The following is a 25,196-nucleotide window of genomic DNA, read 5'->3' on the forward strand; positions in this document are numbered from 1 at the left end:
TCAGCAGCAAGCTGAAATAAACTAGTTGACACATAATAGAGTTAAAAGGTTGAATTCCCGTAGAATCAGCCATGTAAACTTTCGCAAACATAACCGTTTTTATGTTTTTTTGTTTGTATTGTCTATGTTTAGTATTTGTCTTTGAAAAAGACTCATTAAAGAGTCGAAAGCGTTCAGGCTAGCTAGATACTAGTTTCGCATTGTTCGTTGTCAGTTTATATATATATATATATATATATATATATATATATATATATATATATATATATATATATATATATATATATATATATATATATATAATTCATTAGTTATCATTAAATACATAATCTTTATTACATATTTGACAAACCACGTAAGGTAGCTTATGCATTTATGAGATATCATGATTCTGAAAAGAAAACAAATTTACCGAGAAATTAATATATAGTGCTAATGAAAATATTAATCACGAAAGTTTTCCTTCCTTGCATTGCATTTCAGATTTCTTTTCACTCCTTTTGGACCAAATAAAATATTTGAAACAAAAATATGAAATCCTGATTCATTTTGATCATTTGCCTAATGTTTTCCAAGTGTCATGAAACTTTAATTTTTTTTCTTCTGTTGTATAATATTTTGAGTTTTGAGACAAAGAGGTGCTGTTGTGGAGAAAAATCCCTCACAGCTTTTACATGGAATACTGCGAAAAAATGTTGTACACAAATTGTGGAACTAGAAGATGATTGTCAAATTTCATTTTGGAAAATTATTTGTAGAAATTAGCCCAAGACTAACCTCATCATTTCATAATCCAAATTAAATAATGAAGGAAAATTATAGATTGCTATATAATAACCGTGTGATTTGCATTTCTATTGTTTTCTTTGGGACACCGTACTGCTTGTAACCCTATCAAGATCTGACAGAAATAAAATATATTATTTTATATTATTTGAAACATTTGATAATAATGATCAGATTCATTTAAAATTCTTTAATTTTTGTTAAATACACATTCCGTATTTCAAATGCTAAAACTGTAGTATCTGTTTCCACCCAACGTGATACGTTGAGATAACATATAACATCCGGAAACGCATGCGCAAATTCAGTGGCCACGTATTTTTACTTTAGTGTAATAAGTTATCTTATTCCACATTGTAATTTATTTGATAGAAATGGTGAGTAATAGGTGTTATTGTTGCATTCAGACATTTTTTATTTTTTTCATAAAAGTCAAGAGTTTTTCTTGGCAAAGTCTATGAAGTAAAGATGCAATTGAAGTTGGCTTGGAACTTTTGAAGCCGGCGAATTGAGTTTAACTTTCACCTTCTCAACTCGAGTTGTGACATAAAATAGACACATGCAGACACGATTAAGATTTTTCATGTATAGGGACATCATTGCGGCTTTGTCGATTTTCAATTAACTTCTAATAAGGCTGACAAAGCAGCGCACATAGGGACAAAAAAAGGGGTCACCTAATTCAATCGTCAGCTACGGTTCAGGTAGTGATCAAATGTAAAAACGTATCACATGTTTTTTATGTTTTGGTGCTATGTATTACTGCCCAAATAACGACATTGTGTAGATCGTTCTGATGTTTACTGACATCGGAATGAGGGTCTAAATTGTCAAGAACATTTTCACACTTAGCAGCACGTAATGAAGTAGTCCTACTTGTAAGACATAGTACATGTTGATTTTGTTTAGGTGCTGTGTCTTACTATCCAAATAACAGCCTTGTACATCGGAACGAGTAGTCAGAGTTTCAGGAATATCTCACACATTTAGCGGAATGAAAATATGACACTAGCAAATGGATGCGTTTTCATGTTCCATTGACATACATTTGAATTTGTTGCAATGCGACCGTAGTCGAGGTATGCCTAAGTATGTGCAAGTAGGTTCATGTGGCAGATATGTTTTGTGATCAAAACGAAACGTTGCTTTACAGTTCTAATAGGTATAATATATTTTTATTCGTTTCGTTAAAGAATAATATTTTAACTTAACCCAATTTCGGCATTTCTGGCTTTCATCGCTTTCCAGTCAACTGAAATGTAGGCCAGCGAAACTTGAAAACAGGTCCATTTCATTTGTGAGAGTTTGAATTTATTAGAGAAAAGACACCAGAGTAAGTAAAGTCTGACTAAAACATTATTACTTTGTAGAAAAGCACTGTTATTTTAGTTGCCAGTTGTGTGAGATATTCCTGAAAATTTTACTTTCGTTACAATATTAGTCGACATCAAAACACACTACACAGTGCTGTTAGTTAGGCAGTAAGATCCTGACGCCCAATACATAAATATCAGCATCAGGTCTTACATGTAGGACTAATATTGAAGCTTTTCCACAAAATTAAAGTCATGTTGATTTAGGTGGACTTTACACGGATGTCTGTTTTAGAATAAATTCAAATGGATGTGTTTTCAAGTTCCAGTGACCTACAATTCAGTTGGTTGGAATGCGATGGAAGCTGGGAATGCCAAAATTGGTTAAAAGGATGATAAATATCTTGAATAATACAAAGCTATCTGAACATTTTCTTCAGTATTAGTATATTTTTATTTCTTTAAAGAAACATTCTTCAACCTAATCCAATTTAGGCATTCCTGGCTTCCGTTGCATTCCAGCCAGCTGAACGCAACATTAAAATGCTTTCTTTTGCTACAGTCAGATTTTGATTCAATCTGGATAAAGACAACAAAGTAAGTATAGTCAAATAGATTTAAATTTTAAATTTGTGGAATAGTGTCAGGAAGGGTTGCAAATTGTGTGAGATATTCCTGAAAATGTTACCTTTCAGTCTCCTGTCAGTTGACATAGGAACATGGTACTCAAGGCCATTGTTTAGGCAGTAAGATATCGCACCAGAACAAAAATATGTGATATGTCTTACGTTGTAGGACTACAGTTCCAGTAGTCCTATGGTGTAAGCTGCCTCCCCAGATATGTTTGTATTTTTTAGGTTGTCATCTTACTGCCTAAATAACGTCTTTGTGTAATATGTTCCAAAGTCAATTAATATCGGAACAAGAAGTCATATTTTCAGGAATATCTCACACACTTGGCTGCCCATATTGATATTTTTTTGCAAACTAAAGTCGTATTGTTTTAGTTGGACTTTACTTATTTTGTTGTCTTTTTCCTAATAAATTCAAATTCTGACAGAAGCAAAAGAAACATACATTCAAGTTCAGTTGACCAATAAATTCAATTGACTGTATTGCAGTGGAAGAAGGGGATGCCAAAATTGGTTTAAAGGATGATAAAATGAAGCAAAACATACATTAACATAATCTGATTTAGGCACATATATACCACAAACATGTATGATAGAGTCTTCATTTGGGAAAAGTTGTGGGTATAAAGAAGCTATTTAGAGATCAGGAAACAGAAATTAGCCAGCCTGTCTGAAACCACTTTTTTGACACTATTTGATGACACCCGTTACTGAAATAGTTTGCATTGAACCTCTACATGACTTTAATGCCTTGTACTCCAACATGGGTAAAAAAATCATTAAATATTATCCATAGACCATAGAGTGAAAACATCTGTTAGTTTCAAACCACTCTAATACAGGTTTGAACAGTTAAGATAAATGGCCCTTAGATAATAAGAGACAAGGTTTATCTTTGTAGATATAGCAGTTTCACATAGCTGTCAAATTCATAATGATTTCTTGTGACACTAACAATCTAGTTGTCATTTTATTTGGAGAACTGTTCCTTTTCAAAACGCTATTATGCATCTGTGTTATAACTGTCAGTTCTGAAGGATGCAATTAAGGATGATGATAATAAAAGAACAGAGCTGAGCAAATCCCATAGCCCGACGTCCCGGACTAGTCACTTTTGAAGTCGGGCAAGTAAAATTATCCAGGTCGCTAGTCCGGGACAAGTGCTTATAAAAAAAGTCGGACTAGTCCTTATTTTCATGCTTTAATCACTACATCTACCTTTATTTGGCCAATCATGCCCTCTGGGCTTACTAAATACTTGATTCTACCCCTCTTCATGTATACATTTACATCCTGTTACTGCTTGACTGCATATTGGGCTAAGCGACCAAATTATCGGCAAATCAAAACACGTCAAACAAAAGAAAGCTAGTGTGATCAATTAGCAGTGTTGTAAGTGGTTTTGTTGCAATGAGTTTACTCAATCTAGATCATAACGAGCGGCTCACTATGATTTTAATCCAGCGAGTCAGTGTAATTAAATTAATGAAAGGTACTTTACCGACATCATTCTTGGTTTCCATCATGAACTGATTAAGTGACAGTAATGATTCTTTAATTTATAATTGATTATACAGATGATTAACTTCCACATGCGATATTGTGTTTGAAGCGAAACAATTACACTAATTAATGAGCTGTTTCAGTTCGTATTTAAAAGAGAAAATTGATGTTATGATCACGTTATAAGTAGTTGTCAAGCAAGCTGATACTTACTCGGTGGATAAAATGAGTTTGCTAAATTATTTTTGCAAGGAAGGGAAATAAAATACCCCATCAAAAATTTCAAAATAAATTTTTGATAAAAATTCTGTAGCTGAACAACAACACACAGCATATCTGAGGGGGTACACACAGATATAAAGCACCTTTTGATTTTTTTTGGAGGTGGGGGGACATCTGTCTGTTCCCCGCCCCCCCCCCCCCCCAACCAAAAAAGCAAGGTAATAACAGCGATTCGGAGAAGACTTCTTCAAGGAATTCCTGAAACCAAAAGAGTTTACAAATGCTAATGAACATTTCTGCAATTGGATTGGAGCTTGAGGACTTTAACCCAGACACAGCTATCAACTGCTGGCTTAGTGCTGGTGCAGGTGGCAGACATATACATGGACATATTTTCAAATCCATCAGCTAAAACATATATATATGAACCTGAAGAAGCCAAATGTATAACAACCAATGTTTTTGAAAAATAAAATTCTTTTAAGAAATAATTATGTTGCATATTATTTTTTTTTTTCTTCTATGGATTAAATACATCTGTCTCATCAAATCTCGGCAAGTGATTACCATTTTGGGACCAGTGAAAAGTAAGGTGGGACTAGTGAAGAGTATGGTGGGACTAGTGAAGAGAAAGGTGGGACTAGTGAATTTTCTGAAACCACTTGTCCTGGACTAGTGGTCAAAAAAAAAATTTGCTCAGCCCTGAAGAATGTCACAATTTTGTGACTTTTTGTCTGGTTGGATAGTAGTTTGTCACATGAAACTAGTATTTTCAAGTGTGTACTTTTCAGTTATTGAGACTTTATTAACATTCATTTTTATCTTTCAGCCTCTCCGGCTAGATATAAAGCGGAAATTGTCAGCACGATCTGACAGAGTTAAGTCTGTAGATCTACATCCCTCAGAGCCTTGGATGTTGGCTAGTCTGTACAATGGGAATGTCCACATTTGGAACTTTGAGTCGCAGGTATTCTCATTGAATTTTAATTTTAATGACCTCAAAGCAGTTAATAAATTTTGATGTTTCGTTGTTACCCAAAGACAGTAACTATCCTTGTATAATTTCATATTTGTGAATAGTTTGTTTTTATGGTAAATTCTGTTTTTTGCACTGCTATGTACATGAGAAAAACAGTGCTGTGACCGCTCCAGTGGCCTATTGGTTAGAGTGTCTGCCTTGGAAGCGGGACGTCATGGGTTCGAACCTCGGCAGTCATACCAAAGACTTACAAAACTGGTACTAACAGTTGCCTCGCTTGGCACTCAGCATTAAGAGGTTAGTGCTAGGACTGGTCAGCCTGGTGTAAGGATAATGTGACTGGGTGGTACATCATGCTACATATCTGCGCCATGATGCCCCAGTGCTAGGCATCACCATACATGCCAATCATTACGCTTTTTTCCACTAAATTATGCCTTATGCGTAAACGTATATGGATTACGCTTTTTCGGTATATCCACCTTCCAAAAAAAATCAGTTGTTTGTTTTCTCGTTTTTATTAACATCCCATTAATCCCACAGACCGTATTTTAAAAAAGATGGCTTCTACATAACTAAAATATAAGAGTACGCTTGTCCGTGCACTTTCCTAACATTATTATGTTCTGTTTACAGGAACTATCCTATTACCCAGAGACATGCAGGTTCTACTTTCTAACTGTTGACCTCATATTCTATTTATAGCAGCTGTATGGCTTAGTGAGGAGAGAACAGACTGTTTTCTTATTTTTAATCTTTACTCGCAGATTCTTTTTTCTAATTTATATTTAGTACAGAACCAGTCTATAGGTATTTGGCACTAAAAAGTATAATTTATTTTAGTTGATGCGTGTACGAGAGCAAAAATATCTCCTTTCAAATAATTTCACAGATGGATTAGAAAAAGGCCAAAAATAAACGTAACAAAAAATAACAGAATCTTCCAAAGATGAGGACATGAGGGCAGCATCACGTGACATCTATTGCAGGCCGTGTGGAAAGAATATTACTATTTGGGGCTAAAAGTCATCAGATGTATTCTAGTCAATGTTTGTGTTAGAGCACATATAATTTTTCCAAGAATTTCACATGTGGATCAGAAAAAGACAAAAAATAAAAAAAGAATCCATCAAAGATGAATACATGAATGGCATAATACAGCGTTCCATTCTTGGGCACAGGGGCTCATATCGTTACTTAAAATTGACCTGTCATACATGTACTATATAGTACATGTATGACATGTCAGTTTTAAGAAACAATACGAGTCCCTGTATTCTAGGGCAGCATCATGCTCATTGCAGTCTGTGCGGAAACGATTTTAATATTGGGCATGGTGGTAAATTTTATGTGGAGAAACACTTGAAAACAAAGAAACACATCGAATTAGCTCGTCTTATGAACTCCAATACAAAGGTAACATCTTATCTACAGCAGAACTAAAGTGGTGACATGAATGTTATAAATGCAGAGGTGTTATTTACCGAGTTCTTAATAGAAAGATAATGAAGATCTTGCTATTGGTGCAGAAGCAAGAGAATTCATAGAACAATTCTACTCTAGCTGTGAAGGTGTTTTATGATAATGTTAGAGATTATTATGCTACAGCCTGTGATTACATGCTCCAGAAATTCCCCTATGGAGATAAAGTGCTTTTAAATGCTTCAGTTGCTGATGTAAATAAGAGACAGTCAAAAAGCTTCAAAAGTGTTAGATTCTTTGTCAAGAGATATCCCTTTCTATTACCATCCTTGTCTACCTTGGATCATCAGGAAGGAGAATTCCTGAAGTATAAAGTTGGGATTCTACCTGACAATATACTTAATGCAGATAGAGTTGATGTGCAGTGTCACCTTACTTCCCAGCTAAAAGACACAAGCACTGGAAGATATAAATTTCCTCTTTGTCAGGTTATGAAAGGAATATTGGTTCTTTACCATTCTAATGCTGACTGTTAGAGATTGTTCAGTATTGTTAACAAACATAAAAGTAAATTCAGATCCAGGCTCAGTAACCTAGTACTTTGTGCTCTACTGGTGTGCAAAATATTCATGGTCTCAGCTGGTACAAAGTGTTTTAAAATACAACTTGAAAATCTGTTGCTTTAAAAGACGAGAGGGGCAAATAAATCGTTGTTTATTGAATTTGCAGCATGTATATCTATGGATTCCTCTTTTTCTGCTTGTTTTCCTCTTTTTGTCCACTTGGGTTACACTTTTTCCTTGTCAGGGGTTGGCATGTATGCATCACTATAAACTGCCACACTGCAGACATCGTAGTGATATGGCTGAAAAATTGTTAAAGTTACGTAAAAAATCTTAATCACACACAAAATGGTGCTGCAGAAAATTAAATCACACTGACACAGCCACCCACCAAGGACAAGAGACTTGCTCCATAGAAAAATCTTGTCCTGAAGATGTGCTAGAAAAAAAATATAAATAGGTCTCCTTGATGCTTATATTACATGCATCACAGATTTAGGAAAATCCACCTTTCCGTGCAACGTTTTTACACAGTTAAATGTACATATTGATAGCCAAGATGCATCATTTTGTGTAGTCTTTTCAACATCAAAATATACATATAAACCACAAATTTTTTCAATAACTAAGTAGCCAGAGTAATTGACACATGTAGATTTAATATAGATCAAGTGTTTATAAGAAGACACTACTAAGCATTCATAGCTGTATTCCTCTTTCAGCAATACCAGAAATGACTTTTAACTGATGGTTTGAGCTTCAAACAAGTTTAGTACTAAAAAAGTGATTAAAAAGCATAATCATTAATTGTTTTCTAGGAGCTCATCTTGTATACTTTAGGTTAAGGCAATTACATCTTCCTTTTTTCATACTATACTTTACTATACTATATTAGGAGTTAAATATTTTTTGAAAAATCCATGGTTGTCACTGGGAAATCAGTTTATGGCAAATCACTTGCCCAGCCAAGTTTTCTGATTACCTAATAAATTACTTCATTTGCCCCCAAGCTAGCTATAATAAAAATTATTCTACTTTATACATGTTGTATTTGAATTCTTACACACTCTCTTCCCCAAAATGATGTTAAACATTTTTACTCATTTTTTTGTACTTTTAAGGGAATTTCTTTTACGTGTATAAGAAAAATACATGTAAATGAAATTTCAGGAGGCATGCCTATCATTTTATATTTAAATTCATACTTGATCACTTCCCCAGAATGATAATAAACATTTTATACATTATTTCTCATACTTTGAAAAAATATTTATTGTTTTCCTCTATGAAAGAAATACATGTATGTGAAATTTCTGGAGCCACTCCACAGTTGTTTTATATCTGAGTTTGTGTTATAACAGACTGTGCTTCAGAATGGTCACAGTGTAGTTAGTCCCTATTGTATACAATACTTGTAACTGATCATTCCTGCTAATAGAAAAATATATTACAAGTTTGCATATTTGTTAAATTTATTTCAGATCAGCTTTTAAAATATAATCAGACAATTTAAATTTTTGACAGCCTTGCTATTCATGAGCTGTCTGCAAGTTTTCCATCCAAGACCACAAACTTGTCCTTATTTTTGCTTAGCAGAGCTTACATCATTATGGTTCTGGTCATCATTATACAATATAATTCCTTGTCAGGAACCAGCTCTCAAAGAACATCTTTTTTTATAACAGGCCCAAGGCTGGTGACTTTAACAATAACACAAGCCCTTGCTAAAACTCCACAAGCCCTGGCTCTATATTTTTACTATTATTTTTCACACGATATTCAGCGGCTTTTTTAAATATGAAAAGATAACGTGTTTATTTGGATCTCAAAATATTTTATGATAAGCAACATTTACCTACAGGTCCAGAGGTCTAATTGCTATATCGATATTCTCCTTACTGAGTAGATCAACAATGTTTATGTTCATTGACTTCTTAAGCGTGTCTTGATTTATACAGTTTATCTTTACACTTTTGATGATGTTCTTTGGTGCCTTTTAGTACCTTTAACTACTGTTGCATTATGCCAGTGAGTAAGGGACAGTTCCCTTTAAACATCTTGAAAAATGCAATAGCAGTTAAATAACACCAATAAAAAAAATCTAATTAATGTAAAAAATTATTGTTAGTTGGTCTTTCTTTTTATAACCCAACTCTGTCAAAAGGAAGCCAGTTTTTAATCAAAGACTCGAAAGTTATCAGAACCACATTTGATCCCTGTGTTATATTACTGAAATAAATGTCCTGCATTTGGCATAAACTCTCCAGATTACAACAATAAAGTAATTGACAGCTTGTGTAGATGCATTAGCTTTTTAATACCATTACAGAGGCACACATCATTGCGCTAGTTGCAACAATTTCTGAACAGTTCCGGTACCATCTAGACTGGTTTTGGCTGGTTCCTTTGCTGCACATACATTAAAGCCCTTTTGAGCACTAATTATAGGTAATCCAGTCAATCTGCTTCCCATTAGTAGGTCACATGCTTCCAATTAGTAGGTCACATGCTTCACTTTGTACACAATTTTATAGCTTTTGATATAAGTCTAAGTAGACAGTCTTCATAAGGATAAGGACATCCGTGGGGATAAATATTATAATTTACTAGTTGTTCAACATCTTGAAAATAAATCTCTGCATTTCATCAGCAAGTTTTCTCAGACAAATTGGATTTTATTATGGCAAGCCCAATGGGTTGATATTAGAGGGGCCACAGACATTGAGGTATAGGATTTATTGAGCACTAGGAACTGTAAACAATTCACCTGGGACTTTTGTTTAGCCATGACCCAATAAGCCAACATAATTTGCAACAACAATTGTAATTAGTTTAATTGTTTAACCATGCCATATCCCTTTAGCTGAAGCATGTTGAGCCAGAGATGGAAGACACCACTACCAAATGTTAGTGTGTTGCAAAAAGACTTAAATTCAGGAATATTATTTCTTTAAGGGTTTTACCATTTACCCTAAAGAGGCTGTTAGTATGGACTGTATCAGATAACAAGTAGCTAAAATATGGGGTAAGACAAAAGACAAAAATTCAGGAGTATTGTTTCTTTAAGAGTTTACCCTAAAGGGACTGGTAGCATGGACGGCATCAGATAACAAGTAGTCAGAATATGGGGATTAGCAAATATCCCTAACTTGAATACAGAATTACATGGTGATAATTTGCACACCCTGCAGTAGTTACCCAGAAGGATAATTTTATGATCATGTATATCAGAAAATGTTTTTGCATTATAATTTTTAACATTGTTATTTTTATAATAATTTTTTTTGACCATGTGAGGTCTTATATTGGAAAAAGGTTTGTCTGGCATTCATTTGTAGTTGTTCTGGGCTTCTACAATTTTCCTACTTTTGTATATTCTTCCAGTCCCTATGACATAGTTTCCAACTGTTAAGCAAATATTTTGTTTTTAATTATAAGTTGCTTGTGTTCCACTAACTTACATTTGACTCAGTTGTTCTTTTTACTAGGGAATTTTTTAATGTTATACACAAGATACACAAAATGCAAACTTAAAATGATTTTCTGCAATGGACATATTTGTTGTAAAATAAGGCCCCAAAAAAATGTTTCCAGTTGGCCTACCACCCATGTTTCTCCTTGCCAACCCTTGCAGTTTTTCCCCCCATGGTAAAAAAAAAAATTACATTAAATAAATATTTTTAAAACAAAAATAGGCCTACCCTAATTTTAAAACCAGTGCAAGAGGGAAAAAAATTTTTTTGGGACTAAGGACGTTTTAGTTTAAATATCTTCATAGTAATATTTTCTTGTTTGCCTTGTACTGTATAATGCATAAGTTGAACATGTAATTTCAATTTCATTTCTTGACCTGTACAAAATTATACACTAATAGCATTGATTTGTCAGTGGTCTAGTTAAGTTTATGCACAAACGAATATATACAACATAATAAAAAATACCATGCTTTAAATTTCTTGGTTATCACACCCACCCATCCATGATAACGTATACATCAGAAAAACTGTCTAGATACAACATACGTTGATGTTATTGATTACATCTACATGTACAAGCAAGCATATGCATGTACAGAAATTTACTTCCATATTATCGTCTACATGTACAAGCAAGCATATGCATGTACAGAAATTTACCTCCATATTATCGTCTACATGTACAAGTAAGCATATGTATGTACAGAAATTTACTTCCATTTTATCGTCTGCATGTACAAGCAAGCATATGCATGTACAGAAATTTACCTCCATATTATTGTCTTCATGTACAAGCAAGCATATGCATGTACAGAAATGTACCTCCATATTATCAACTACATGTACAAGCAAGCATATGCATGTACAGAAATTTACCTCCATATTGTTGTCTACATGTACCAGCAAGCATATGCATGTACAGAAATTTACGTACAGTTTTACATCAAGCAGTACCCTTGAAGTTCTTTCTCAATAAATGTTATTTTACACATGCGGTCATTGTACCAGCTTTTCATTTAGTTTCCTTTTGATTTCCATACTATTTTCAATTTTTTAAAAATTATGGAAATCATTATACAAATAAAATAAAAAAAAAATCATATCCCAAAATGCAAAAGATTATCATTTATTGCATTTGTCCTATAGATCAATTCTGAAACAAGTTTTTATAGAGTACGTTGTATTTAAATTTATCAGACTAAATATATTGAAACTCTTCAAAATCAATTATAGCAATAATATTATAATTCAGATAAATACCATTTATACTCTATTGTAAGTCGAGAATATGCAAACAACAAAGATCCTGATCTGCCATAACATAATGCTTGCAGATTCAGGGTCTTTACTGTTTGTTCTTCTGGTTACTCCTAACAAACTGCACAGGCCCTTATGCAATGGCAGATCTGGGTCTGTGCAGTTGGCAGTGGGACTTGTAAGCAAGAATGTACAGTGTCAGTGAAATGAAAATATGTCACTTAAAGTCAAGAAACATATTCATTGCTTAGTAACCAGTGCAAATTCAACATTTGCTGAGATTGTCCATAATGTTGAAATGAAATAAACATCTTTGTTATATTGCATTTTTATGTCAGTGTTGATTCTCTGCAAGTGGTAAATTTTCATATTTCCCATTTCTCAGCATCAGAATGAAACTGATTGTTGAAATCAATGTTATCATCATTCAGGTTTCTGTGGTTTTGATTTATTTAAATCCATGCAAACTTTTGAAAAGTACATTTCCTTCCTATGATTTTTTTTTCAGTTTTCTTTTTGTTCCAGTTCTCATTCGTTATTTGTTGCAAGGGTTGTTCTTAAATTTCTGTTTCAGCAACTCATCAAATCATTTGAGGTTTGTGATTTGCCAGTCAGAGCTGCAAGATTTTGTGCTAGGAAAAACTGGGTTTTTACAGGGTCGGTAAGTATCTCTGAATTGCATGTGTTCTTTTTACAGAATGCTCTTTTTTATTGTTTTGTGTTTATTTTTTCATTATTTCTTATCGGTTCAAAAATGTCTAGAACATTCAGCAAAAACGATTGATTATATCCAAATATTCAGGTCTTTATTCTGTTCATTCCAGTGACAAACTAATGCAGTGGTATATTTGTTTTAAAGACATACAAAAAGATAGTGGAAAAAAATGTTCGGAAATGTTAAACGTTTAATTCCAGCTTAGAAGATTTCTCCATACAAAGGATACTTGTTTACAGACTACAAGCTACATTTCAAAATTTTTATATTCAGATTCATTTATCTGTTTCCAGAGGAGAGTATTTGTGATCTTTAAGAGAGATGTTTTGCTTTATGGATATAACATTTTATGCATTGTTGTAATTTAGACACATGCACCGGGTTTTATGTAAGACTGGAAAGGCTATGAAATAATTTTTGATCATGTTCAGTTTGAATCAAAGAAGTGCCTCTACAGAATCTTATAGTTTTTAAATATTATCCTTCCACAGGATGATATGCACATTAGAGCATACAACTACAACACTCTTGAGAGAGTTCATCAGTTTGAGGCTCACTCTGACTACATCCGATCAATAGCTGTCCACCCTACGCAGCCCTTCATCCTCACTAGCAGTGGTTTGTATTTTCATTTTTTTACACCCCAGATAAACACATGAAATGTCATTATCAGCAGTTGGGAATGGGTTTCATAGCACTTATCTACAGGGGAAGGGGATTCGACTTTGCACATGCATGCACAGTAGTTGTATATCGCTTGGTTTTAATTTAGTTTACGATTTTTGAATACTGAACACTATACCTGGAATAATTAAACTTGGTGAGGCATTGCATCCTCATGAGTACACTACCCTCATCACAAAAATGTTACTTTAACCTACATTTCTTTCTCAGCTGTGGTTAAATTTTGTGTTTTAAATCAAGCTTCATTTATATAAGAACCATTAAAGCATATAATTGTATGCATCTCTGTTAATAGGACACCCTTATAACAATAGGTCATGGTGACATATATTTCACATTTTACTGACTTTTGTTAAGCTTTTTACTTATGCACACTGGCAGTGTGTACATAATTTTATACTTCAAATCATAAAACTCAGTGAGGGGATGCATCGTGAGGAGTAATGTATCACAAAAGTAGGCCAGTGTGGCACATAATTTATGCTTTACTGACTGAGTTTTCTCAAGTACTGTTCATGCCAAAATCACAAAACTAGATGATTATGTGGATCTGTGTTATTACCACACTCTTAAAACAAACGATGATCACTGTGACCCATATTTCACATTTTAGTGGTTTATTGTTTTTGCATTTAGCTCATTACCACATATGTACTTTTACCTTCTTTATAATACTATTATACCTGGCATCCTCAAGCCTGATGAGTATATGCCTTTTTTAAGTAGGTCACCATGACTCACATTTCATATCTCAATTATAATTTATGATTTGCTTTTCATGCCTGAAACATTTGAACTGGAAAATTGTATTATATGATGATTATATTTCAGGATTTTACACCTTCAAACTGGTCACAATGACCCATTTTTCAGTTTACTATTTAAATTTGAGTTTTTGTGTTGAACCCATGGCCATGTAGGATCTTTGTGCTCTGTATTCATATGTATTACCTAGAAGCATGAAAATTTGTGAGTGGATGCGTCCTGATGAGGACTACTTCGTTTTAGTACTAGATCATTATGGACCATGTTTTATGCTTTACCAACTTGCTTAAAATTTGTATTAGGTGTCCATTTTTCAGGCACTGGTCATGCTAGAATCCTTAATGCAATAGATGTCTCTATGATCCATATTTCATGCTTCAGTTGCATTGTTGTTCTAAAATTAATTTATTGGAGGGTGGTTATGTATTAATCATGAAACTTAATTATTGGATGAATCTCAGTATTACACCCTTACAATATTACACCCTTACAGCCAAAGAAGGTTACTGGGACCTTTATTTTATGCAGGACTAACATGGTTTATGCATCTGTGTTCATCACCAGATAGATTCTTCCATCCTAAATACATCCTAGCCTACTTTGAAGGCCATTTCTGAGTTGTGCTGTTGGAAGTAGGAATAAATGTGTATTCAGTGGCAAAATTTCTACATTTATGACTATACAGTGTATATTGCTATAGGTTGCCCTCAACAAATTTGACTGTATATCATATATGTGAATGCGTAATAGAATTAGAAGAGGGGACTACATGCAGCGTGCTTTTGATGTAAGACCTTGTATGTAGTGGCTGATCAAATTAATTGTTCATTCATGAACTGTGCTTGTTCCTACTGGCTGGTACTCCAGGCTACAGGAGGCTTTTGACTTTAACACAACAAAATCTGGCTTTAGTGGTGGACAAGTAGTAATAGCTTTTGAATCAGAAATTAAGAAGATAAAGTTTTGTAAATTACTAAAACAACATAAATTTAAGTTTTCTTCACAGTTGTGAGTGATGACATGGAAAGGAATTTTTTTTTAGTCTTTCATGCTCTGTCACAGTTGTTTGATAGGTTTTTAAAAAGGTATGTGGTTTACAATAGTGGCAATATAGTGCCAATTAAAAGTTAACTTTTTACATTTTAAAAATATGAAAACTATTGCAAAAATCTGCTTTAATTAGAAAAGGCACCAGTACTTCATTGCCATCCTCACTTCAGTTGACTGCTCCAGTGGCCTAGTGTTTAGATGTCCGCCTCGGATACAGGAGGTCGTGGGTTTGAACCCCGGCAGAGTCATGCCAAAGTCTTACAAAAATGGTACTAACAGCTGCCTCACTGCCAGACATCAAGTTAAAAATTTATGAATTTTGGGCACATGTAGTTTTTATTATCATATAAACTCGCCAGGTCAAGTCCAGCTGCAAACCACACAACCATGATATGCTGTCATATCAGGGTCTGTCTTTGTTTTTCTCGATGCAGAAATTAGACCCAATTCTGCTGGTGACTTGTGCTCCATACATCAGATCTGTGTCTATAGATTGCAGTTGAACTCGACATATAAGCTTGTATATATAGTATTCCATCATAGTTAGGTCATAGTTCTGTAGCTTTGGAAGAAAAGCACAATACAGTTTATGATACTGGCATTGGTAGCAGTGGAAGGGGAACAAAAACTATGAAATTACTGTTGATTGAAATTGTGAGTGGAATAATATTGATCTTCAGCATCCTATAACCAGTTTGGGACTTTTTTTTCCATCCCTAACCCATACAGACATCCATCCTGACTAGTAGTGGATCTAGAACGACAGTTGGAGGGACAAACTTTCTTAGTTAAGTTCATCATCTTAAGGTGCATTCTGACCATATCAGATCACTACCCTTCCTTTTCTTGCATTTTTCCTTATTAGGTGAGGTTTGTATTGGAATCAAGATGTCTCTCTCTCTCTCACACACACACACACACACACACACAAGCTTGAAAATTTTTGTGTAAAAACAGAGCCGAGGACTGGCAACTTGAGGCCCTGGAAGCAAGAACTGTCACAACTGAAATAGTTCTGACATAGAGCATAGGACTGGCCTTGAGGCCACAACTGAAATGGTTCTGACATAGAGCATAGGACTGGCCTTGAGGCCACAATTGAAATGGTTCATGATCTCTGATGTCATTCAGATCATTCTCACTTTCAGATGACATGTTGATCAAGCTGTGGGACTGGGACAAAAAGTGGACATGCACTCAAGTGTTTGAGGGTCACACTCACTATGTCATGCAAATTGTTATCAACCCCAAGGACAACAACACCTTTGCCAGTGCCTCACTTGACAGGACAGTGAAGGTAAGATTTATTACTGGCATGCAAATTTCTCTGTATGCAAATTTCTCTGTCTTCACCTATGGCTGAATTTTCCATCATGTGATCTTAACCGATGACCATTTAGTTAAAACATTTTTAGTATTGTTTTAATATTGTTTTGTACTGCTACATAAATGTACCAATGAGAAAACTTATAATAAAGCTGGACTTACTGCCCGGACATGCAAGATTATACCTGCCATAACATAAATTGTCATTGAAACATATTTTTTTTATTTTGTCCCTCTTCACACCTCGTTTTCAGTACTCGTTGCTCAGATAGACCAAAATGAGACAGACATTTTTTGGCTACCAGGATACATGCTCCTCCCCTGTATAAACAGTAAACAGTTCTGCGTAGTGCTTATACAGCTGATTGTCATTGAGGCAATTAAATGTAAGGCATTCAGATAAAGAATCACTGTTATACAGATTACTTAATTCTCTGACAATAACAAAGTGTTATTTCCTTGAGCACTGGTTTGGAAGAGCCCGATAGAAGAGAGAATAACTCTTAAACCAATGAAGATATTTTAATCAAATTTTAAACAATTAAATATCATGACTACATTATGTGTTACATACCATAGCCATGCCACTTGCTTCAGGGTTAAGGTCATGGCATGGGAAATACAAATCCATGAACTCAGTCCACATACAGGTGGTGTAACTTCAAACCAATGAAGATATTTTAATAAGTCTTAGCCTCACATTTTCTTGGCAGTAATTGATTTATTCAGTCTCCAAGTTAAGATGACAACATGAGATTGTGTAAGTTGGTGCCCTGTTTCCCTATCAAGCTATCACTACAACTGTTATTTTGATGAAAATTTTTCCAGATCCACAAATTACATGCAGTAGTCATGTCTCTAGAAAGAAAAGGTCTCGAGACAAGTGTATTGTGTCTTTGTACTCTTGCTTTTCTTGCATATATTTGTTTACTAGTAGTTTTTTTTAAAGTGTAGCTAAAATCAACATGCAAATCCTATTTCTACTGGCAGTATTTTGGATGACAGGTTACTGTTATTATTCCTGCCATAACTACAATCTAGGAGTTTAGGAATAAAAGAATATTCACTTGTTTTTGTTTTAGTTTTTGTTATCAGTTTTTCGAATTTAAAAAATCAAACCTGTAATTAATTGAGCCATTAGTCAGACCTTCCATTTTCCCCGTGCACCATATAATTTTAATTTCTACAATAATTATCCAGATACATAGAAAGTGTCTTTTTTTATAGCCAGCAAAAACAAATTGAAATTAGAATGTAAACTACAGAATGTTTTACTTATAATCATGTAATTCAAGTCACTTTAATTACCCTGATCATCTGGATTAACTGACACGATTTTCGGTATACAGCAATTTTAAATAGCTGATAAACGCCACAACTTGTGGTGAGGTAGATCCCAAACAGAGATAGCTATTTGTTAAAGGTAATGATAAAAGAAAACAAATTTATATTGGAGACAGTTTGCAGAATTAATGAATCACTCACCTTGATACCTGTAAAATCTGTGGTCATCACTGTTACATCAAGTCGACATGATTGCAGGCTTTTTCTATTAAACAATGTGGAATATATAAAGGAAGACAAAATCATCATGCTCATCCACTCCTGTTCTCACTAAGTTGGATTAACTAGTGCAATATAAAATGTTTTTACATGTATGCAGGTTATTATCTTGTTTGTCCCTTTTTCAATAAACCAAACTCGGCTTATATTCATTTTTGATAAAGCAGACTGCATCTCCATGACACAGGTATCTCAGTTTCTTATAGTCTTCATTTTACTCAGAGGCATATTTCCCATTGATAACCTCATTTTTGATGTAGTCAGTGTGGCCTTCATGCCTATAATCAGCATTCCTGAACCAGTCTAAGTGATTTGGTTCTGTGATATATTTAAGGCAATGATCACCATATTTGGAGTTTACGTATTGAGGTAACTTGAGACTTTTCGAAGAAAAACGTAGATTATCATTTGGATTTTCAGAATTAGGTAATTTGAATAGATGTTTATTATTTCATTGATATGTTTATTTGTAAAAGTGGGTCTTTATGCAATGAAATAATATTGATGTTAAAACTGGGTCACATTTGTACTGTTTCCAGATTTGTCATGACTGGCAGTACATGTTCATGATGAACAAACTGTCATTGTATTGCAAAATGAAAAACAAATACCAAAAATGCAAATAATATTCTTTATTTGTGAAAGAATATGGAAATATGGAACATGTGTAGGTAAGGATATAATATAATCTAGTTTAACAGTCATACTAACTAGACTTGTCAACACTCAGTAGTGACAATAAAGATATTATTACTTCTTCTGGTCATAGACTAGAAAATCTTAGGAGATGGTCTGTTGTCCATTGTCTGTTAGTTATCTATTGTCCAGTGTCCTTTGTGAACTACTTGGAGGACTGCCATGAACTTCACACACACATTAATCCCATGGCCTGGTAGGTCCTAAATGAAATGGTGGGAAAATCTTGTTATTGCTGCTAATCCTGGTCATTCCATATCAACATGGGGTTTTCACTAAAAGGATTCTTGTTATGTCTTTTGATGCCAATCTGATAATCCAATATGGTCACCACAGCAGCTCTCTTGAAAATTGTAATGCTACTCCTCCTGTATGGATGGTCATATCAGCAAAAGGTTGCTACTAAAAGATTTGTGATGTCTAGTTTGACTCAAATGATAATGGTGTTATTCTGACATCCAGTATGGCTGTTGCAGCAGTTGTCTTGAAAAATCTTGTTTTTGCAACTCCAGAATGGAAAGCCATATGTTGAAAATATTGTTGTCTCTACTCCTTCCAATGGATAGTATATCTACATGGGTTTTTTGCCAGTAGCCTTCTTATGATAATGAGTTTCTCCTAAATGAAAATAGTGCCAGTCATGCACTCAGCAACTCTCTGAAAAATCCTGCCACTATTTACCTTACAAAAAAATCACATAAACACTTCTGTTGATGTATACTCTATCCTAAATGAAAATGGTGTCTAGCTGACATCCAATATGTGCACCACGGCGGCTAATTTGAAAATTATTTAAACACTGAAGAATATCAGAATGGTTTCAACATTAAACAGTTAAAAGGAATACATGTTCTTGAATTCCTGGAAATTTATTTCACCCAGTAGAGTGTCTGTCCGTTCAAGTGACTTTTGATTTTTAGACAATATTCTACAAAATTGGTATTGTCTGGACAGAGAAGTGATTTCTTTTTATTTTCCAGATATTTGAGTCAGTGACTTGAAACACCCAAAGCCTATGTGTACAGTTAAATTGTTTTTCTTATTTATAAGTGCAGTGTGATTCATGCACATGTTCACTTTTGACTTTTTGCATATTGAAAGCTGAATGAACAAATTATGTCAGCCTCACCAGGTTTTTCATCTGAAACGGATTTTACCTAAATTAAGATCAGCAGAGAAATATTTCAGTATTTGTGGTTGCAATCGTTCAGCAGAAAAGAGGTATCCTACATCGCATTGAAAATATAATGGTTGTACCATAGTCTACCATGTACTTTTGGAAGTTACATGTATGGTAACTGTTAGGTTACATAAAGAGCCACAATATCTCATGGTAAAAACCAAAACAAGCTTCATTTCACATTTAAAATAATATGTCAGTGTATTGAGCTGAATTAGTATACTTGGAGTTTTGCTGATGATTTGCTATATACCAATAAAATATTTTGTTCTCTCAAAAAGAAGAAAGATCTTGCAATCTCGACTAACATTTTCTATAGCTAAATTGCGTTTTGCAAGTTTGTGAAAATGTTTAATCAGTTAACTGTAAGTATGTATATTTTTCCAGGTTTGGCAACTGGGATCTACTACACCAAACTTCACACTAGAGGGACATGAAAAGGGAGTTAACTGCATTGATTACTATTCAGGAGGTGATAAGCCTTACCTTATCTCTGGTGCTGATGACAGACTTGTGAAAATCTGGGATTATCAGGTGATGCTTGGCTTCGACATAAAATGGTGCTAATATGTGTGTGTGTATCTATATAATATATACACACACACACATAAAAGGCTTAAAGAACCTTAATTTCTAAACTTTGGGAAAAATTTCCGTGCTCAAGTATCAAGTCTGTTAGCTTTGTCTACCTTGGTAATACAGCAGAAGAAATTTCACTTAACTGAAAGTATCCTGCCATAATGAAAGAATGGAGAATGAAACAAAAGTTTTGACTTTTGTCTGATTTTTAGTTTGAATAGTACTTTATCCTCATATGTGACATCTAAACAGATTGCCACCTTATTCTTGTAAGTCATCTTCTGCATCTTGGCACCATATCCTTATCAGCTCTATTTCTGCAATACAGTAGTCTTATGTTACATATTTAGGCTCTAATAAACAGTAGCAAAAGAAAGAATGAAAAAACAAGCTTTGAAAAATTTAACACATAATTTATTTCCCTGTAAAAACACTGTAAAAATGAAAAAATAAAAACTTAGTTTTAAGAATTAGATCTAAAAATAATCCAAGAATAATCCACGAATTAAATTTTAGAAGTCCTAGTAATGAAATGTTCTAATGAATTCAAGTTCGAGTCCCAATGAAAAATCTAAAATGGAAGGCGATGACATATACTGTAGTCAGTATAGAGCTGATGTGTACAGCCCTTTGTGAACTACAGAAAACAATATTCCGGTGTTTGAATTCCGAATAAAATTTAAATAAATGTCTTCGTCCAAGAATTTTGTATGAGCACTCAAATATTTCCTGGAAAAAGATAAAAAGTGTTATAATCCAAATAATTTGAATAAAAATTAACTGCAACTCCAAACTGCCACAATAGACACTTTCCAGTGTAAAGTAAAAAGCCCAACTGAGAAATATCTTTATAGACATTGGTATAAAACCTGACTACTGCGCAATTTCGGAAAACCCAGAATTGCAAAATAGAGGCTGTTTACATGTAAAAAAAATCATGTACTATGTAGTATGACCTTGAAAATAAAACAATCATTTTACTCGAGAATAAAATATAAATAATAAATAGTTTTTACTTGTCTCAGTGATTTCTGAATCAAGGTTGAGAACTAAGTCAGAAATAAAAACAGTGTTTGTATTATTAGGTATTTATGAAAAGATTCAGGTCCAACTGAAATTTTCTGGAAAATATCAAATTCCTACTAAGCAAAATTTACAAACAGACATCTAAATTAAATCAAATACAAATTAAATACACATAACAGAAGGCAGTCATGAACCTTAATTGTATTTGAGCCCATGTTAGTGTGAAGTAATCATAGTAGTCACCTTTCTAACAATGGCATTTGTTAAGGCTTTGGTTAATGTTTTTCATTTACATGTATTTCCTTAATATATTCTCTTCATACTTGGCATCAATTAATCTGAAGCTTAAGCAATTCATTCTCTGATCACTCACCCCTTTTACCTTGGGTCAAGGTTACAGTCATGGAAATTTTGTATTCAGGATTTGATTGAACTTTTTTATTTAGATTTCCTAAACTCCTTGGTAGATCCTGTATGATTTTGTTCATACACTGGATCAGTGATTATGAGTGTAAGACAATTCATTCTGCAACATTCTCACTAAGCCTTGGGGTCAAGGTCACATTTTAGAGTAATGCTTTAATGATAATCCCAACATGCAGGCCATGATGATATTGTTTTGAGGTTCTTTTTACTCTTCCAAGGTGATTGCCTATGAATCTGATTTCGAACAGTGGCTTTAATGTTGAGATTCTTTAAGTTTCTGGGGGCCCCCGAGTGGTCTAAAGCGCTTTCCGTTACGGATCACTGCAATCTCACCTCTATCAGCATGGGTTCGAGTCAAGGATTCAGCCAATGTGGGTATGTAAGAAAGCTTGCCAGTAGCTTCTCGTGGATCGGTGGTTCTTCCTGGGGTTTTACCGGGTTCTTCCTCCACCATTAATAATGGCTACCATGCATAGCCTATCAAGTGCTCAAAAATGGCATTAAACCCCACACTAACAACAACAACAACTTTAAGTTTCTGAAAGTTATAAATCCTGTACAACAAATGAAACTGTGGTATACCTAAAGTTAGTACCTGAATATCTTTTTTTTTAGTTTTTGAAAAACTTTTATCATTTATGTAAGTTGCCAGATATAGTTAAAAAATTATTGCTATATGCTTGAAGTTTATATTTGGGATTTCTAACTTGTCTGCAGTAGAAGCATAGGCTGTATCAACATAGAGTTCTGTATGAAATTTTTTGAAATTCATATTTCGGTTACATCATTTGTATTTAGCTGGCGTAATGCTAATTGTTTTTGTTTTTGATTTTGTTGTTTTAATGGCACACAACATGTTTGACTGTATCACGTCAAAGAAATGGGAGCTTAGTGCCTTTCCCAGGGACACACTGAGGCAGCTGACTCCAGAACCAATGACTTCTTGGAATGTAATTCTGACACTTTACCAAATGCTACAGCTGCTGCTATCATAACATTAAAATGACAAAAGCTTATATCCGTATACACTGTGTTTCTTATATTGCCTGCTTAAGCAGACAGTTGCATCGTTATAAGGCTAGTCATGGGCATGACACCATTTTATGTATAACCCCATCCTTCATTTCCATCAACAATACAAGCTACTACTTTCTTTAGAAAGGACCACTGCTAAGATGATTTTTATAACTTAATATTTCTGCTAAATGACATTTTTGTATTTGCCTTTACAGAACAAAACATGTGTACAGACTCTTGAGGGCCATGCTCAGAATATATCTGCCGTCTCCTTTCACCCAGAACTGCCAATTATTATGACGGGATCTGAAGATGGTAGTTTTTTGTACTGGATAAGATGAATGAATGATTAATAAGCACTTCAGTTCTCTTCTTTCTTTATGAAATAGAGAACATCAGCAGTGTCTTTTTCTTAAAATTAAATTTCAAAACCTGTAATAATAGTGGAAATGTACAGAAATAGACACTTTGTTTTATTGTCAGAAAGGTGTGTCTCTGCCTTCTTGAAACAATACTTTATGTTATGTTTGTTTTTATGGGTTTATCTCAAGTTTTTTTTGGGGGTGGTGGAACAGTTGTTTATATTTACATTGTTGACCTTAACTTCTAATTTTCACAGTATAGCCATTACATCCGATAAAATACATATTCATATGATGTAAAAAAAAAAATCTTCCACCAATAGATCAATCTTAAATTATATCAAAGTCGTTTTGAAAAATATTTTCAGTATTATTGTAATATTTGCAATAAGTATTAACTGGGGAAACATTTCAGGATAAACAATTGTTTAGTTGTTCCGTTTTGAACTATATAGGAACTGTTCGGATTTGGCATGCCAACACCTACAGACTGGAGAGTACTTTGAACTACGGCCTGGAAAGAACTTGGTGCATTGCCAATCAGAGGGGATCCAACAATGTAGCCATAGGCTATGATGAGGGCAGTATTATTATCAAGGTAGGTTTCTTTCCAGTCAGCATGTCCATAGCTTCAACAACAAAGTCAGTTTGTCTGTGAACAACAGTGTTACACAAGTGACTTCTTAGTATATCAGCTACATGAATTTTACATTCATCACTTTTGGGGTGAATTTAGTTAATATTGTTTCTGTACTCTGTAAAATTCGTAGAGGGATCTGTTTACTTTGTTTTGAGAAGACAGACAATTTTAACATGTTAATCAAAAGATGTAATACCTTTATTGGTAGTGTGTTGGAAATAATGTTAGATTTTTTTGCTTCTTAAAAATTTACTTTAACATAAAGATGTAAATTCTCATCAGCAGACCATCTCTTTGTTTTGTGATAATTTTTGTTTGCAGATTGGCTGAGAAGAGTCAACGTGGTCAGTGGAGTTAAGTGAGAATATTATCTGGGTCAAACACTTTTGAGATTCAGCAGACTAATATTAAGACCATGTTGTACATTCATCAATTATTCCCCACAAAAAAAAATTTTTTGTGACCATTTCAGCTAGGCAGAGAAGAGCCAGCCATGTCAATGGATTCTAGTGGGAAAATCATCTGGGCTAAGCATTCTGAGGTTCAACAGGCCAACATTAAGGCCATAGCTGACCAGGAAATCAAGGATGGAGAGAGACTGGCCCTCGCTGTAAAGGACATGGGCAGTTGTGAGATCTATCCCCAGACCATTGCTCACAATCCAAATGGAAGGTAAATATACCTGTACTTTCCATTAGCATTTGAAAGCAGACTTGCTAAGAATATTTGTTTAATTTCTTAATTTTTGTTATTAGATTTTTACAGTCAGGCTTTACTCAAATTTGAGGTTCTAAAAGAATTCTTACAAATGACCAGAACAGTCAGACATAAGATGTTTAGTACTTTTGTGACAGTTCTACAAATATTTCATGCCACTGGGAGAGGTTAAGGACTATTTCTTATATTGAAAATGTAAAGCAATCACATGAAGGTTTTTTTGGGGGGTGGGGTTGCTAAAATCTTAGTTTCATAAATTATGGTTTGAAGGTAAACATTGCATGTATCTCAAGAGAA

The 25,196-nt window shown here is 34.0% G+C and overlaps 1 protein-coding gene across 2 annotated transcripts in view; it reads left to right on the forward strand.

Annotated features, from left to right (window-relative positions):
• Positions 1–1,063: 1,063 nt before the first annotated feature.
• The window catches only part of LOC149781811 (coatomer subunit beta'-like), a 61,837-nt gene continuing 37,704 nt past the window's right edge, over positions 1,064–25,196 (forward strand). For both annotated transcript variants that reach the window (XM_089935983.1, XM_089935982.1), the window contains exons 1-9: positions 1,064–1,163; positions 5,286–5,423; positions 12,728–12,814; positions 13,360–13,486; positions 16,516–16,664; positions 20,520–20,666; positions 23,396–23,495; positions 23,998–24,140; positions 24,655–24,854. In XM_089935983.1, coding sequence (XP_089792109.1) covers positions 1,161–1,163; positions 5,286–5,423; positions 12,728–12,814; positions 13,360–13,486; positions 16,516–16,664; positions 20,520–20,666; positions 23,396–23,495; positions 23,998–24,140; positions 24,655–24,854 — 1,094 coding nt within the window. In that variant the 5' untranslated portion in view covers positions 1,064–1,160. The remainder of the gene's footprint in view (positions 1,164–5,285; positions 5,424–12,727; positions 12,815–13,359; positions 13,487–16,515; positions 16,665–20,519; positions 20,667–23,395; positions 23,496–23,997; positions 24,141–24,654; positions 24,855–25,196) is intronic.

The sequence above is a fragment of the Sinohyriopsis cumingii genome, chromosome 15, assembly GCF_028554795.1.
Source record: "Sinohyriopsis cumingii isolate HCF-2022 chromosome 15, ASM2855479v2, whole genome shotgun sequence".
In the NCBI taxonomy this organism is placed as follows: Eukaryota; Metazoa; Mollusca; class Bivalvia; order Unionida; family Unionidae; genus Sinohyriopsis; species Sinohyriopsis cumingii.